The 17,755-nt window shown below is 40.5% G+C and overlaps 1 protein-coding gene across 1 annotated transcript in view; it reads left to right on the top strand.

The window, feature by feature from the left end:
• Window positions 1-17,755, top strand: part of opn5 (opsin 5) — an 88,009-nt gene that overhangs the window by 9,023 nt on the left and 61,231 nt on the right. The window contains exon 2 of the mRNA XM_008284025.1: window positions 8,461-8,607. Coding sequence (XP_008282247.1) covers window positions 8,475-8,607 — 133 coding nt within the window. The 5' untranslated portion in view covers window positions 8,461-8,474. The remainder of the gene's footprint in view (window positions 1-8,460; window positions 8,608-17,755) is intronic.

The raw sequence follows: 17,755 nt of genomic DNA on the forward strand, positions 1-17,755 counted from the left end.
AGTATTCAGCCTGTACTGCCACCTTCTGATCACACTATGCAGCCAAGTTCATTGCTCCAAAGCAGTTTGTGGAAACAAACCCAAATCGCATTTTTAATTTTTCTGGGGCAAAATTACATACTTACCTCAAATTTGCTTGACAAATATATGTAAACACAGCTGTTAGTGGCCAAAATGACACATTTACATTAATGCTTAAAGTTGCTGTCGTGCTAACCATGTGTTCAACTTGGTTAAATGACCAAAACAATCACAAAGCAACAACAACAACGACGACAGCAGCAAATCACTGCAGCTTTAAGTTGCTCCAAATGCATCTATTACACATGATGAAGAGCACAAACATACTATTTTGTGATTTTACCATCTCCATACTGTCACAGAGTTACATCAATATTATAAGACCTCTATTTTTCTTCACCATATCTACAAACAAATCTACAGAATAACTTTATTGGATGTGTTTTGTTTGCAGAAGCTGTTGCATTGTTCTGTAAAAACTTGCCCAAGTGGGACATGGTTAGCGGATACATACCCGCTACTAACAAGCAGCCAAGTCTCCAGTGGTGAGAAGGTGAATATTACAGTGGCGTATTTTAATGCAGTAGATGTGCTGTGTTTTATTAGTGTTGCTTTGACATCTCACCCTGAGCTGCATGAGGGAAAACACATTTTCCACAAGTGATACCCTAAAGGCCTGCGCTTTAGTTATTGTGATAAAACTGACAAGCTTGCAGAGCTTTATCAATACAGTGAGACGTCACCTTCAACCCTGTTTGCAGATGAGTAACATCACCTGAGGACACGGTGGCTTGTGTTAACTGCAGATATGAATAATAGATGCTGTTATGGGACCTGTAAAGATGCTTTTGAATGCATTTTGAGCTCAACATTTGGTTATGTTTTAAAGTTAAATCTCTCCATGTTCAAATATTTCTGCTTTGGGGATTTAATTAATTATACATTTGTATGAAGTATAGAAGTGCCGAAAGCAACTGCACAGCAAGTGGTGCTTGATGGGTGATCAAAGGAGGAAAAGGCATCGCAGGCAGCGCTTTACAGGAAGGACAGAACAGATTAAAGACCCCCTCTGGTGAAAATCAAGTCTTTTACCCTGTTAGTGTGTTGAGATGGTGTGTTTTTTTTTTTTTTTTAAGATGCTGGAAGACGTCATGAGCGAAATAAGCGGTTAACGCCACGGCTGAGCATTTCCAACTTGTAACTGCAGTGCATCAATGACTATGTCAAGTGTATGACTTTAGGCAAATTAAATGGGTTTTAAGTGGAGCAAACCAACCCTGTCACCTTGGAGGATGGAGCTTTCTGCATCATCATTCTTCAGAATTAGTTTTCAATTCTAACTTGTGGCTGAATTACTCCCATCTTGGGTTTGTATGTCAGAGTAGCTTTAAAGCGTTTGAGCAGAGTCTTAGGTGAGCTGGTGTGCTGAGGGGCAGTGGTTGAAAATAGAAACTTTATAGATCAGCACAATCTGGAGGAAGCAACAGTGTAGAGTTACATCTAAGGTGGGAAGGGATTTTTTTTTAATGGAACATTAATGAAACAACAAGATTACAAAACCCACACGATTAGGGATGTCACAACAACCAATATTTCAGTGTCTAGTCAATGCCAAAATTCTTAAAATGTGACACAACTTATTCTGCTATGGTGTTGAAAGAATCAAGGATACTGCAGATGCTTTGGAGGTATTAAACAAAAACAAGAACAAGCAGAACTATGGCGGCAAGTGCACGTGCAGCAACAGGTTCACTGCAACTTGTAGGATAACAAAATAATCAAGTTGTGTATGAGCTGATGACCAGGGACAAGTTAAAGCTGCACAGTCGCTACAAAAATTCTGTTCCAACACAAGTAAACTGCGTTTTCAATTACACTGGGGGGGAAATGTATGTTCTGCCAGATCTTGTTTGTTTGTAGCCATCACCAATACGTATCTTTGCCGCTTATTTTGCTGCTTTACTCTTGCTTCTCTTCAGCCAACCAATCGTTTATTAGATGGGGTGGGACTTGTCACTCTGGTAACCCAGAAAATGGAGGAGAAGAATCAACCATGTGTATTTTAACTCAAACCATGATGTTTTTTCTAAGCCTAACCAACCTTAGCCAAGCAGTAAACATGTAAAAGTGTCTAACAAAGCTGATGTTTTACTAAACCAAACCATACAGTTTTGGTGTATAAACCCAACCAGAAAGCAAGTAAACAACGACAGAAAACAAAACTTAATTTTGGGACTAACAGGACATAAACCATTGTCTTTTAGGTGAAATTCCAGCCTCCCATTTATCCGTTAATCCTCTTGTCATGCCTCCTAACGCGGACTTTGTCGCTCTTTTGAACGGCACAGCTCACAAATTACATTTATTTCAAAACTAAATTACATTTCCCCTCAAAAGGTAATAGATAATGCAGTTTAGTCGTAAAGGAGCGTAATTTTGTGAAGACCGGGTTGGTAATGGAGTAGAATGCTAGAGTGGTGCCAGACGACATTTGGAACAAATAGCAGAGACGCCTCAAATTTATTGAAGCAGCCTAAATGCAGACATGCAGATCTGTACGCAGGATTTAAGGTGAGCGAGTGCCAGTTGCTGCAACTTTGTGTGAGCAAATGTTCCCTTTTATTGACAGCTCCATCTGTTGCTATACATTTGACATCCACAAAGGCTAATCTGAGCTTGTTTAGGCAAACACAGCCATCATTTGCAACTTCATCTGATGCGTTATAGCAGTTGTAGGCTTTCTGGTGCATTAATGCCACCATCTGAATTGTAGTATAGATCGGAATTTAACTCAAGACATGCAATAAGTTACTCTTAAGACCGGTCTTTTCCTAAAATGAAAATTTGGCGCTGTCGTCCACACAAGTTCAACAGAAGCAGTTCCTTTAGTTCCAGCTTAAGCTAAATACTGCTCAAAACATGTTCCGTCTCTCCAAATATAATCTTTTGTGAGTATTATTGTGTGTGTTAGCAGACTGGGCAAAAGTTTATTCAGGAATACATGCGTCTATAATTTTAGTATCAGACTTGATATCAAGAATCCTAGAAATTCATTGGTATTGGTACCAGACTTCTGATACTGTCACATCTCTACACATGATAAACAAGCAGTTGGGCAGCTTCCTGACATGAAAATGTTTTGCACTGAATCCCATCCAGCTGTGGAGGTCAGCTGAGGTAGTCACTTGATTTAGAGAAGACAGAAGAGTACAGATTCAGCCTAATTGAGAGCAGGCTTTAGGAGCAAGTATGTGTGGTTTTTACTGTAATCACACAAAGAGTGGAGCTGAAATGACATCCGTTGAATGCAATGAATACAAAGATGCATGCTGGTCTTGTGATCCCCTCAGCTTAGTCCTGGATGCACAAGATTTTACGGCTCATATTTTACGCTTGATCAATACGCCCTTATAATTTTGTCAGGAGGGATGTTGTTGTGGAGTTCAGCTCCCTTCATCATTGTTCGTGAGGATAGGAATAAGACATGATCACTGATGCTGCTGCTGAAGCTGCCCCAATCAATATTTTTATGTCAACAGTGATGTAACATGTGAAAGGTTGCTTAGAGGTACAAACCCCTCACCTCTATGGATCAATTTAGCAACTAGCTGGTGTGGAACATTTAAACATCAAAAGAGCCACGTATTGCTACAGGTCGGCCTGGTGGTGGGGTACACTAATTGTACAGTTTTTCATTTTGCAATCCCAGCATTCAGCACACACCTCCATGCTTGTCTGTACTTACTCTTGGGATATGAGGCTGTAGGTTGTATGTTTTAGTCTGAAATAATTGATTTCGTGGCCACTTGGGAGCAATGTAGGACACGCAACACTGGTACAACACTGAATCACTTCACAGTCCAGCAAATACAAGGAAACATTGGCATTCGTTTGGTGTAAGGTTTCCTCCCATCTGACAGATTTAAGTCCAATATCAGCTCACCTTGTGGCACTGTATCTGTTGGCCACCAATTAGTGAGCTGAATATGGCGATCTTTAGCTGCTAATTGCTCTGCTGTGTTCACCATCTGAGAAACATCATGCAGCGCTGCACGGAAGGTGATTATTCTCTTCAGGTTTATTGCTTTAATGCACGCCTTCTCGATACAAATTGGCATGTCAGGAAAATATGGATTCCAGCCACATTAAGCAGTGTTTTTCTTGTCGCATGGAGAGTATTGTTTTCTTGTGGGTGCATATATTAGTTGTGATGGAAAAACGATAGTTCTAACAAGGACGTGGTCACCTGTTTAGTTCAGATATGGGAGCAGCTTCCTCTCCTCAGTAACCTGACTGGCCAACTCTGGTATGTTTACAAAAATAGCACGTTTCATTGATGTCACGGGATTGACTGTTGCCATGGATGCCAGTTGTGCAGTTGTGGGGGATTTCTTAGGAAAGGAACCAAACTTACAGAGTTGGCTTTTTAGACCATATTTTGAATTAAAGTGCAACTAGAATTAGATTTGAGATGTGATATTATTTTTTTTTAATGCCGTGCTGCCTGGAATTGCTCATTTCAGGAACTCACGCTTCACTCAGTGTAATCTGTCAGATCTTGCACACCTGGCTATCAGTAAGAATGTTGCTGATGCAGCCTCGTGCCGGCAGAGGAGGAACTGTGACCTTTGCGGAGTGAGTTGGAAACAAAGGATGAGGTTGTAGGTTAAGGTGGCGGAAGAATGTGCGATTCGTGCAACTTTCGCACCAAAGACTGTAAATTGCCTATTGCTTCAGACCAATAATTGATGATGTCTTTTTTAAAAATCAATGACCTTTTCCAACCATTGCCTTTAATCAGTCTGACATTCACCATACATTAATTATACTGTAATTACATGCACCAATGCGGCATGATAATTATTTCTTTTTTATCTTATGTGACTGGGAGTTTCTTCCAGCATGTGAGAATGTTCTGTCCAGTGATCTCCACATGCACAATTCACGTTGCTAGTTTTAATGCTGTCTTGTGAATGACTTTATCAGACTGCCTCAATTACAACATTGACACTTCATTATGCACTAATAATCCATTCAAGACCATACGATAGATATGATAGATGAAAAATGATCATCTTGGTCAACTCAGTTATACGTGTTACGTACTTCAGGCCTTGATCTGAAAGTGTAAAGTGTCCCTAGATGATATATATCATGGTTTGCAGCTGTGTAGATGAATTAAATGAAAATCTTGCACAAACTGACAATACCAAGTAGTTAATGCTGGGGAACACTGTGCCGACTGTACTCCTGTGATACCCAGTATGGAGTTTTCATGTTAAAAGCTCCAAAAGCAACAAAAACAGTCAAAATAAGATAACTCTCTTATAAATAGGGGACTGATGAGCCATCAGCCTTATACAACCATCTGTAACAATAACATTAAAAACACTGACAGGTCAAGTGAACAAGATTGATTACTCATTATAATGGCACCTGTTGAAGGGTGGAATTTATTAGCAGCAAGAGCAATCAGTTCTTACAGTTGATGTGATGAAAGCAGAATAAGGGGCAAAGCATAAGGATCTGAGTGACTTTGACAAGGGCCAAATTTTGATGAACTGGGTCGGATGATCTCTATTGTTACTAGAAGTAGTCCAAGGAAGGGTACCTGGTGCACCAACAACAACGCCATAGGTGCCCAGGGTTCATTGAATATTGTAGGGAGTTAATTCTGACCCAAGTGGTCCAAGTTCACAGACGAGCTGCTGTGGTAGAAATCGCTGAAAAACTTTGATGTCGGCTGTGATAGAAAGGTGTCAGAACACACAGTGTGCTTCCTATGAGGCTGCAGACCAGTCAGAGTGCCCATCCTGACCCCTGTCCATTGATGAAAATGCCTACAATAGCACCTGAGTGTCAGAACTGGACTGTGGAGTAAAGAAAGACGGTGTCCTGGTTTGATGAATCATGTTTTCTTTGACGTCTTGTGCTTCATTTACCTGGAAAAGAGATGGCAGCAGCTAAGCAAGTTTATTTTGTGCATAAATCTATCACGCTGTTATACTATCGAGCAGTTCTTACATGGGACTGGTTTTGTTGGAAATGTTCTTTAAATAGCAAAATAAGTTAATATCATAGCATCTGTGTTGGCTTTGAAAAAAAATCAAGAACAAATAAATTCATCAAGGACAGAATTTCAGTTGAATTAATTATACAGCCACAATAAACTATACTGTATCTTTAATCACTTTTAATCAGCTCATTTGGACTGCCCTGTTTAGTATAGTAAGATAGAGCGTTACTATAAGGTGAATGCATTTTTTAAAGACCTTACCTTCACCCACGTTTTTCCCTCATGGTTTGTAGCCTCGATTATCAGTTCAGTGCAGCTTGCACACTTAAATGCTAGTTACATTATTTTGAATAAAAAGAGACAACCCAAGTGTGTATTGTGCAGATTTGTAAGGATAGGTTCGCAGAAGATGAAAGCTTTAGCGCTGCCAATTATTCTGGGCATTCAGCTTGACGGCTTAACGACCACCTACACACATTCCACATCATCAGACGATTTGTTTAAATCTATGCGTGTGATTGTTGTGCAGTCGTAACGCTGTTGTCGACAGCTCCACTGCATTTCCAGCTGATCCTTATACTTAAAGCTGTTATCACTGTTTTGTATGCTGCACCAGCAATTTCAGCAGCATTTCATTGTCCAATATGTTGTTATATGTATATGTAGAGATCACACTGTAAACGTTGTTGCTTTCTGACTGGGGGAAAGCAAACCTCTACTGCTTCTGTTCTACGACTTTTCAGCATAAAATATTACACATATAGCTTTTACCCCACCGTATTTGTCTTGCACTATCTGCTTTTATTACATGATGCAGTGCTATAGTGGCGGCTGTGGCTCAGGTGGTAGAGCAGTTGTCCTCTGATCGTAAGGTTTGATCCCCCGCCCCTCCATCGTCCAAGCGTCCTTGGGCAAGATACTGAACCCAAAGTTGCTCACAATGGCAGGCTAGCGCCTTGCATGGCAGCTCTGTCGCCATTGGTGTATGAATGTGTGTGAATGAGAAAAAAAAGCGCTTTGAGTGCTGCTGAGGTAGAAAAGCGCTATAGAAGTGCAGTCCATTTACCATTTACCATTTTTACAGCTGATAAAAGATTCTAAGATTGGATGCACATTTATGACGTACAACATTATAACATTCTATAACAATGTGAAATGTTAGTGAAGGGCCATTCTTTTTCTTTTAACACTTCTGTCTAGATATACAAATATGAGGGCTGAACCTGACCTGATTTGATCTGTAATCAAATCTAACATCAGAATCATCCTGCCTGGACAATTACACCAATGATATAAATACATACAACACAGTAATTTGGGTGTTCAAGAACCCTATATAGATGTTTTAGAATATTTCATATATTTGAAGTGGCTAAGCTGGCTAAAGTGGCTCTTTATATTACCAATGAATCACAAGACTGTTTTGACTAGTGTCAGTTGAGGTTATGACTACTTAACATGAGTATTCATTGAGGATTTAGGCATGTTTTTACTGCAGTTTCACATTCAAATGAACAGACATTAGTATCTACAAAAAGCGGGAAAAATAACTCGTGAATCGTGTGGATGGCCAAAGCTTCACTGAACCACCTGGGGAGTGAATTTTGCCCCATGTGGTCTGACCAGTCATAATTACACTGTGATTGGTTGGCATTTTCGATGACATCGTTGGATAGCAGGTATCGATGATATCATTGAATTAGTCAAAATTGTAGTTCCCGGTGTCTCAAACATCATTATGACTAGTTTGAATTGTTGTGCACGACGCTGCGAGGCTTCCCGTTGGATATTAGTCCAGCAAAGCATTCAAACAGAAGGAATGATGGTTGATGTGGTGGATGAGATCGCTATAAAATGCTGGGAAATAGAAAAAACTCATCAAGAAGGAGTTTGTGGAGAATGAGAGCTTTATCAATCAGACATGTACGAAATTTACTAGAACATTTGCCTCAAGCTGCTCTGACATGGCAGGAAAACATCTTGTCATAAATGGTTGCTGCTGCAGTCCCATCATATGGTGAGTAAGCAGCCTGTGAATCCTCTGCTGTCCATTTGTCGCAGCTTCTGACATCACTAAAGATATCTGCAATTTGATTCTGCCTAGTCGATGGGATGAACGGAATTAAAGATATATGCAATACACATCCAGTCTTGCTATCAAGCAATTAAACGACTTACCGTATATGATTTATGTGGCTGTTCATGGGTTCCTGTTTGTGACTTCAGGCTTGCGTTGCTTTGCAGATTTGTGAACTGAAAGCCGTAACATTTATTCCACATGGTTGCGTTTCGTACACCGCATGTCCAGGTGGATTCATGCTTTCGTGCATCCTGTTGACCGAGTACCTTTTTTGTGTGTTTGTGACCTGTTTTCTATTAAAGGAAGCGGCTCCATTGTTTCAGCCTTTTCCTCCACTTCACAGGGCTTTCCCCGCTGATGGCAGTGATGGAGAACGCGACATGGCCTCACTCCACGTACGTCCCCCACTATCTCCTCCATGGTGACCCTTTCGCCTCGAGACTCTCCAGAGAGGCCGACATCATCGCAGCCTTTTACATCTTTATCATAGGTCAGTCTCTTATTTTAAAGAATCCTCCTTCCTTATGCTTTCTTTAAAAATCCATGTTTTTCTTCCATTAAAATGTCCTATTCCAAAATATAGTCCACTAAGCTCTGTGCTCTTTGATTGAGATCAGGTCATTAAGAAGCACTTTAGTTCTACTTTCCAGATGTTGGTGTGCAGGACACTAAGGAAGGAAGTGTTTTCTGAGGTTTGCATGTACTTTGGCTGACAGTGAAGGACGCCTACAATGGTTCATATGAGAAAAATAGGAAATTACCAAACACCTTTGAACACTGTGTCAGTGTGATGTAAGTTATGAAATGTATGCACTGCAGCACATAATGTTCTGATGGCGTACTAATAAAGACAAGAAGGTGACATAGGGTTGAGGCGAGTCAAGAATTATTATACAGTTTGACAAATGGCTACAATACCTATACTACAGAGCTTAACATGTGTCTGAGGAGAAAAAAGTCATTTGTGCGCACAAACGAGTAAATCATGCTCTCAGATGTGCACCAATTCCTGATTTTTGCACTCAAATGAACATATGCTAAACAATATTTAAGATGGAATTATGTAGAATGTATATACAAATGTACAAAGTGTAAACAAAACTGATTGGGACTCATTTATATTAGACTGTCCATTATTTGACAGTTTTTATTATTATTTCACGACACATTAACAGGTAACTAAACAGTGTCACTTGTGTCGCTAGCAAGCTAAACCTGACACATATTGCTAAAACATGCTTAAACATGTGTTACAATTGAATTAAAACGTGTTAAAGGGACAAATATACATGCAATGATGGGGAAAAAAAATACAAAAACGTAAACATATTAGTGTTAGAAAGTGTAATTCTGCTTTATAGGTTTCTCGGCTGCTAGTTGCTAACATTCGGCTGACTGAATGGTGCAGCGACACTAAACTGTTACTTAAGTTCTCACCATAACTTGACCCTGAGTGCTAATGTTAATGCAGCACAAAAATACATAAATGAATTCATTATTGACAAACTGGCCTTTTTAACAGCAGTCGTCAGTGGCGGAGTCAGGCCGTTTTTATAGCGTTGTCGATGACGCACGCTGGGGAGGCACACAAACTGATATCTTGTTAATTTTCTTTTATGTGTGACAAATCTGTGTAGGCCACATTTTTTTGGTCACTTGTGCTGTTCACTTATGACGGGCATGACCAGCATACAGGAATACATCATGAGAACTCATCTTTATTATGCTTGTTATGTCATCCCTGTCTGGTTAAAGAACATCTGAATTGTTGTAACTATGTTGCTGGTTTAGATTATTGATGTTGATGCATTTTCATCCCTAAGGAACACTGGCATTGTTCTTGACAAAGTAAAGCTAAACGTGTGGCGTTTGGATTCAGTTACTTGTTTTGTTCAGGGATGCACGACGTATACTCCAGAATTCTGCCAGTTAAACCACATTTTGTTGTATTTTCGACAAAATTACAAGCAGAAATTAAGTGATTCGAGACTCTGATTAAGTAATTTGTGACCGCAACCCAAGAGTTAGTATCTGCCCTAAAGTGATCCAGCACAAAAACAAGAAGAAACTTCATATGTATGGCTGGCAGTACGTTGTGCTTCAGCAGAAAGGGATGAAGCTGTTATCTCACTGATCTGTCCAGAGAGAAGAAACTTCAGTTAACATATTTGTTTTAGCCGTTCTTCTCTCGAATTTGTTGTATGTGCAGACGGATAATCTTTTGGAGTTCAAGTCTGTATGATCCCAAACAACGTTGTCTTAATTCGCAAATGACTGACTGCAATTACTAACGATGAACAGAAAATCAAATTAGGGCTTTTTTTGTTCGTAATAACGTCATTCTGTAGCCGCTTCAGGCATGCAGTACAAAGAGGGGTCATTGTTTCGACACGCTTGGGTGCAGTACAAGTTTAGAAATGACCTACAGTTGTACTCTTTTAACAGCACAACATTTTACTGAGGCTTTTTTGTACACTGGGAAAAACCAAAGTGTATATTCAGGTTTGCAAAAGGGGTGATTTGTGTTAAATGAGGTTAATTTTGAGTGACTAAAAGTCAGGAAAACATACTTTGAAGTGAGTGACACAAGCAGAATTGAATTTTGTGAAGGAGCTGCTGTGATTTTGACCTTTCTCAGAAGTTTGCTAATGAATAGAGGGCATTACAGTTGAAGGAACTCGACAGGCGACCCGAGGGCTGGACTCATGCACTTTAATGGTGATTTTCCAGACTGACCTCAGTGTAGCACTCATCCACCCAATGATATGATCATAACTGATGGTGCTGTAGGGTTAGAAGAAGTGTTCTATGTATCTTCTGTTCAATTTTTGTTGTCCAGTGATATATAAGCCATTTCATTTCCTGGAATAATTAAAAACAGACATCCTCGATTTCTTTTTAATCCATTAGTATCCCAAGAGTCCCTCTTTTTTTAAATACTGGACCAAGAAGGCACACCATTAAAAACTTGCAAATAGATAAAATCAATCATGATAACAAATGATGCAGGGCAAAAGTAAAGTATATTCAAACAACCAAGGGACCAAAGATAGCTAGAACATAATCAATTTTAAAATGACATATCTTTTGAGAGATTAAATCAAAGTTATAGTGAGTTCTGAAGGTTTTTACAGGTTTAGGGCTCAACACAGGAGAAGGTCTACCTATTAGTTTCAGAACAAATGTTATGTACCCTGTATAGCCGCTATTTAGATGAACATACCCAGCTCCTAGGCTGAATACAACCCAAGAATCCATAGTACACGGTGATGTGTACTGCACAGTGAATAGACACAGCAACATGCATATAAATTATGCCCCCCAGTGTGAGTGTTGCATGTATGTTCCAGTGTTTTTCTCATTGCTAATGTAAAGAAGCCCTATGTCAGCATTAAAAATCCATCCTAATGTAACATTTTCACTTAATGCTCAAAATGCATGTTAAAACAGAGGCTATTATCTATACAGTTGTGCAAGTACTTGTACGAAGATACTAGTTTGAATGCTACCGATGTGTCAGATCTAGGAGCTACCTCTGGAAAGCATCTGATTTTCTTAGCATTCAGAACCAATTTTCCAGCACAGTATGAAAGTACATGTTCGAAATTCTCCCTACAACATGTACTTTCATACTGTGTGATAGAAATGAATTGTATCTGTGTCTCTCCGTTCTTCTCTGCTGGCAGATTTCTGCATTGTACACTGCTCTAGCTACCATTAGTAAAAGCAAAATCACTGTTGGGTCTGCAATTACCTTGTCTGACATAAAATAGATACCTCAGAAAAAAGACACAAGTGTAACATCTGTGAAACCAACAATGTAATTATCACTGAATACTGAAGAAGCTTCAAAACTGGGCCAAGTCTAGAGTTATAAGGAGCACTGTTGGTCTGTGGTGTTTGGATGTTGATAGCAATGGACCTTATGGTGGTAAAAACAAGGAAGAAGTGGACTCTAATACTTAACTCTAGCAGGTAGTGGGCTTGGACGTGTTTAAAGTAGCTCTTGAGGTGGTTTGAGGCACTAAGAGAGAGAAGATGCTAAGTTGGTCAGACTGGTATGGAACCTGAGCTGAGGGCGTGGAGAATGAAGCGGGTGGTGTGGATCGAGGCTGGGTTTCTGGTAAAATTAGCAAAAGGCTGAGTTTGAACCTGAAGCAGAGAGACAATGGAACATCTTGAAAAGAAACCAGAGACAAAGTGAAGGAGACAGATGGGAGCAGAGAGTTGGCCTGGAGCTGGGCTCACACTGCAGGAGTTGAGTTTTTGAAACTAGGCTGCACATAGGTAGAAACTTTACAGGTATTCCCAAACATGCGCACACTGCCAGTTTAGAAGATAATGGAGTGTCACACACTACAGGATGTGTTTAAGACTATTGCGCCAGAAGGAGCAATTACAGACCAGAGCACCACCTCACCTGATCTCATGGGGAATCAGATGGAAACCAAATGGAGACTGTGGTGCAACAATGTGCTGTAACGCTAAATATACTTTGGATCGAGAAAAAGCAAAGGCCATAACAAAGTGTTTGGGAGGATCCCATCAGAATGGTGTATTTTTCAGCAAAACTATCAGCTTTAATATCTGTAGCTAACATTAACATCAAAGGTGAGAAAGTTTAGCATTGCTTGGCAACAGAGTCTGCTGCTCCAGGCACAAGCAGTAATATCAAAGCCAACCCTATAAATATAAATAACACATTTGATATTATCGGGGTGGCCCTGAAGAGACTGGAAGTGGGTCTGTAGGGTTCAGACTCCACATAATCTGAGCTAAACATGAGTTCAGACCGAGATCCCAGGAGAGATATCTCTTTCGACTGTCAGGAGGGGTGAAACGGAAGCTCGGTGAGCACGGCGGATGTTATTGTGGCGGCCTTAATGAGTCTGAAAGCAGTTCTGGAGGTTTCAGGCTGCACCTGTAGAGCCTTAATTCATCAAATAATCTGAGTCCAACCTCAGATTGTTTGTAGGGGTAAAATGTTTGTAAATCAGTCTAAATCTTCTGCATTGTGAGCCTGGTTTTAGTGTTTGTACCTTGCAGGCGACTGAAAAATCTGGTGGCAAGTGGAGGAAAGAGCTCGGGCATATTTACTGTGAGTCTTGACTGGCAGGTGGACAAGGAGGAAAAGCTCCAGAAATAAAAGGGTCGAACTAAGCCGGTGTCATGAAATTGAGAGAATATGGAAGTAACACTGAATCCTTAAAATATATACATGTATATGTATATCACATCACAACATGTTTCCCTCATTGCTGATGGATTTGCTGTCTTTCAATGGAAAATTTACTTTCTTTAATTCTCATACTAAATCACGCAGCTCCCACAGTCTGTTTTCCTCCTGAGATTCATTGAACGTCAGTAGCCTCCGTGACCACAGGAAGGACACCAGCTCTCAACTGGGCAGCTAAAGCTCCCTGGCTTCTACATGCGTGACAGGGTTAGATACAGCTCAGGGCCAAACTTTATCTGATATACACATACTGCATTTTTAATACCACTTTTTTTTCTAACTGCAAAACGAGCATTGAACCAAAAGGTCAGGAGAGCAGGAAGACTGTGCATCTCGTCTGTCTGGCCAGGCTTCTTAGTCTTTTACATTTCCTTGGAGGATTGTGGATTGTGCATTTTAGCTGTTATCAGATCAGAAAACTCCGTGTGGATTTGAGAAGCTAAAAGTTGTTTAGCACGAAATTTATTTTAGCAAACATTACTTTCATGACAATTCATTGAGCATATTTCAAGTGTAATGAAACATGCAGGGTATAATGGTTATGGTGGATGTGTTGGATACGCTTTCTATGCAAAAGCGATTAAAAGCAAGTAAAATCCCTTGTATTCAGCACAGTGTCAGTGCACTGATTTCAACGTGAGATGACAAAGTAACAGTGGCAGCTTCTTTTCTGCTGCCTACGACCTGGATTAATCCATACGACAGCGTACAGTTTTTCTTTTTGAGGACATCAGATACACCATATGTGCCTGAAAGCATTCATCTGATTAGGAGACACTGTATGGTATAGACTTGATAGAGTAGATTTAGCTTCTCTGGTTAAAGCTATTTAAAGGCCATGTTGTTATAGTATACTGTTGTTAGCATCTTTAAACAAGGATACATAGAAGTGGGAAACTTAATCCTTGACCTTGGAGAAAGTAGATTTAAAAGATACTTTCAGACCGCTCACAAGCCTTTTCCCCCCCAGAGTATTTTTTTTGTCGTGCAGCTCACTGTCATTGGAGCAGCTGCTGTCAGTGCCTGAGATGAAAAACTCCGACTTTATGGCTTCAATGGCCTCACTTGTCAGTCACTCTGATTCGTTGTGAGGTCACCCGTCGGCCAGCTGAACTGTGAGTTTGTTGTTTCATTTTCAGGGCTCAACACTAACTTTTTTTACCGGTAGCATTGGCCGCACCTCCAACCTCGTCACAGGCAAAACATATGACTTGTTGAAGATCTGCTTGTCAGTTTACCCTGGAATTTACCGATGTTCCCTAAACACCCCACATTGCAGGCCGTGGTAGCTGCTGCTTGGTGGCTGCGGTGCTCAGACAGGTGTGTGACCGAAAAATGCTTTGTAAATAGTTAAACTGGGGCGTTGTAGTGTCAGATTTGTCCGAGATGAAACTACATTGTGGGGTCCACCTACTTTCGCTGTTCCACTCATAGAAAACAGCGTATGCAGGTGCACTCCACATTTCATGAGAAGACTGCATTTTTAGGTGTAAATACCAAAGTCCAAAGTTATAAAAGTGCTGCTTTACGCCACTGTGGTTAACACAGTAGCTACCTGTGCAAGTTACAGCGATGCTAGTACAGCTTAATGATCATCATGAATGCGACCAGTTGAAATTTCAACTTGCAAACTCTCAAAAAACAAATGTGACCCAAATGGCGCAGTCTGGAGCCCTGATTTTGCTTGCGTTGTTTGCGGTGCAAAGTACAGACGAGTTCACCGCTTCAAGTGCCAGCTAAATTTATGTGGTTTGCCAGCAAAGACGCCTCCCCAAAATGCTAGACAATGGACCACCTTCAAGCATTACCATGATGCATACTTATGAGTCGGGCCTTTGTTAAAGCAGATATCATCTTCCCATTCCATCCCACCGTCACATGCACGCACACACAGACTCTAGCATCATGTAGGCCACAGGATAATCCTGAGGAAGCTACATTAAATCAAAGGCCTGACAAGAACATTTTAATCAGTGTATTGGTCTGTGTAAACACAGATTCCACACAAACCAGATTTGCTGGACGTCTTTTATTTGTCTGTGGGCTGAGAGGAGGTCTGCTGATAGACTTATATCATCCCTGGAATGTGAATGCAATGAATGTGAGCAGTCATGTGCTATATTGGTTACCAACTGGCATCCTCTGCTCCCTTGAACCTCTGGCGTAAATAGGATATTCTCACCTCTGTTTTCTCAGTTTTGTTGTGTTTTCCTTTTTATCGCAGCCAATTAAGCCAAACCTATTATTCCAGCACAGTGTAAATAAACTGCAAGAGGCAGCTGTACTGTCATCATAATAAACACGGAGCGTGGTAAATTGATTTATCCGGTCCTAACGTGTCATCAGTCTCCTTCCTGCCGTCGGCTGCTGGTTTATTAGGCGCACAAAACTGAAAGTAAGGCAGCCTGATCAGTCCTTCAGTGAGTACGTTCTTCACGAAGCGTCTGACGTTCAGTTTCTGTTCTGTGTTGGATGGGTGGAGATTCAACTCAATGATCTTTCAAGAGGCAGCAGACTTTGGTGCTGTTAAAAAGTTTAGTGTTTCTTGTTTCTAGGCTCAAGAATAGACAATTAATGCTTTCCACATTTGTGTGCACAGACTGATAAGTGGATAGCGAATGTGCATGTGGCTCTGTTCATACAACATTAGGTTGGCACCGCTCTGCAGAAAATCCCTTTGCCTCGCATATCAAACACATAAAAATACACGGGGCAGTTTTAACAGGACATAACAGATTTTACAGACTGGGCTATAGTGCCATGCCATTGATTGTTTCACAGTGTGTGGACATAGCACAGGATTTCTAGAGAATTTAGAACTTCCCACTGTGTTGATTGATGAAATCAAAGCATCTCCAACATCTGGCAGCGACTGCTTCCACTGTAACTCTGTTAATGAGGATTTTTAAAGGTGTGGAGGGTCGACAGACTTCTTGTACATTTTCTTCTCATACCAAACATTTGTCTTAAGCAACTTGTATTCCTGGCTACAAGCTCAGGCAGTGTGATAACAGTGTGAGAGTCCCTCGTGGATTTTGTTTGCATGACAGAATTTATGTAACATTAATCCTTGAGGCTGCAGACACGTATGTGGGTGTTGAAGTATGAATTAGCATTGACAGAGGCACCTCTGTGTACAAAACAGTGCAGCTCAACAGCAGCACAAATTGCGCCTTCCAACACTTGACAACTACTAAGAAAACTGAATGTTAAACAGTAGGATTTATTACAGGACTGTTGCGTGAGACTGTATTTGCATGAGCGAGTTGTGTTTAATCATAGATCATATTGCTGCGTGTAACGTTGAGCAACTCAGCAGTTCCCCTCGACACTATGATAAACTCCCCATACTGTACCTGCACAGCACCAAACGTCTTAGCGGCTGCATAATGAACAAAGCAGAGCCTTCCAGATATTTTTGCGCCAGTAGCTCATGGAAACTACACTAGAAATAAAGTTAGAGTGAATATGGGACTTCATCTGCCAGTGAAAACTTAATTCTGAATAAATGCTCATATAGCTTCTTACATAAAACAAATGTTAGTAGTTTACTTTCTATACGACTTTATTTAGATGTGGCAAGACTTTTGGGGGAAGACCTACACTAGTCACACAGTTTTTAAAATCTAACACCTGAGACTAGACAGTACAGTGGGATACATTTAATGAATGAGATCTTTACGACCCCATTAAGCTGCCTGGTTAGCTCATCCTCTTTGTGAAGGGAGAGCAGCTCTCCGAGCTCTGCGCTGCACCAATTACCAGCCTTTTGTGCAAAATGTTTTCATTGAAACTAATTGCTCTTTTGCAGTCAAACCTGCAGCTTCCACATGATGTCTAAGATTTGGTGTAGCTTTTTAATTGACACTTCTTTAGCTGTCCTAGATTGGGAGTACATTCCACCGCATGTAGAAACCAAGCTGCAAACTCCAGGTTGAAAAATGAAGTTGTTACCCTTGAATGGCAACTTGAGGCATCATTCAAATGGGAGTCTAACCCCATAGATCCTGATATTAAAATACCCAAATAAACATGTTTACAGTCAAAAAACAATGATGGTGTCTGTAGCTAATTTCATTGTTGATGATGACTGTACAGGGGGTGAAACTTTAACTCATCTGTTATATTAAGGTTTAAAGTTATGCATAACAAAGGGGATGACTGCTTTGAGTGGCAGGTGGGTGCCGAACATGTGAAACTGTCATCAGACTAACTGAAGGTAGTGCATGTCTGACTGAAAGGGGCTTAACCGTTTCTCCATGTACTTTCAGCGTTCATCTATTCCTGCGACTGAGTGGATGAATTAATGAGTATCAGGCAAATGTTTTACACGTAACATGTGAACGAGTCCTTATCTAACACCCTCTCCCTCAGTGATTGTGCACTGTTGGATTTTGTGAAA

The sequence above is a fragment of the Stegastes partitus genome, unplaced genomic scaffold, assembly GCF_000690725.1.
Source record: "Stegastes partitus isolate 25-593 unplaced genomic scaffold, Stegastes_partitus-1.0.2 Scaffold339, whole genome shotgun sequence".
NCBI lineage: Eukaryota > Metazoa > Chordata > Actinopteri > Pomacentridae > Stegastes > Stegastes partitus.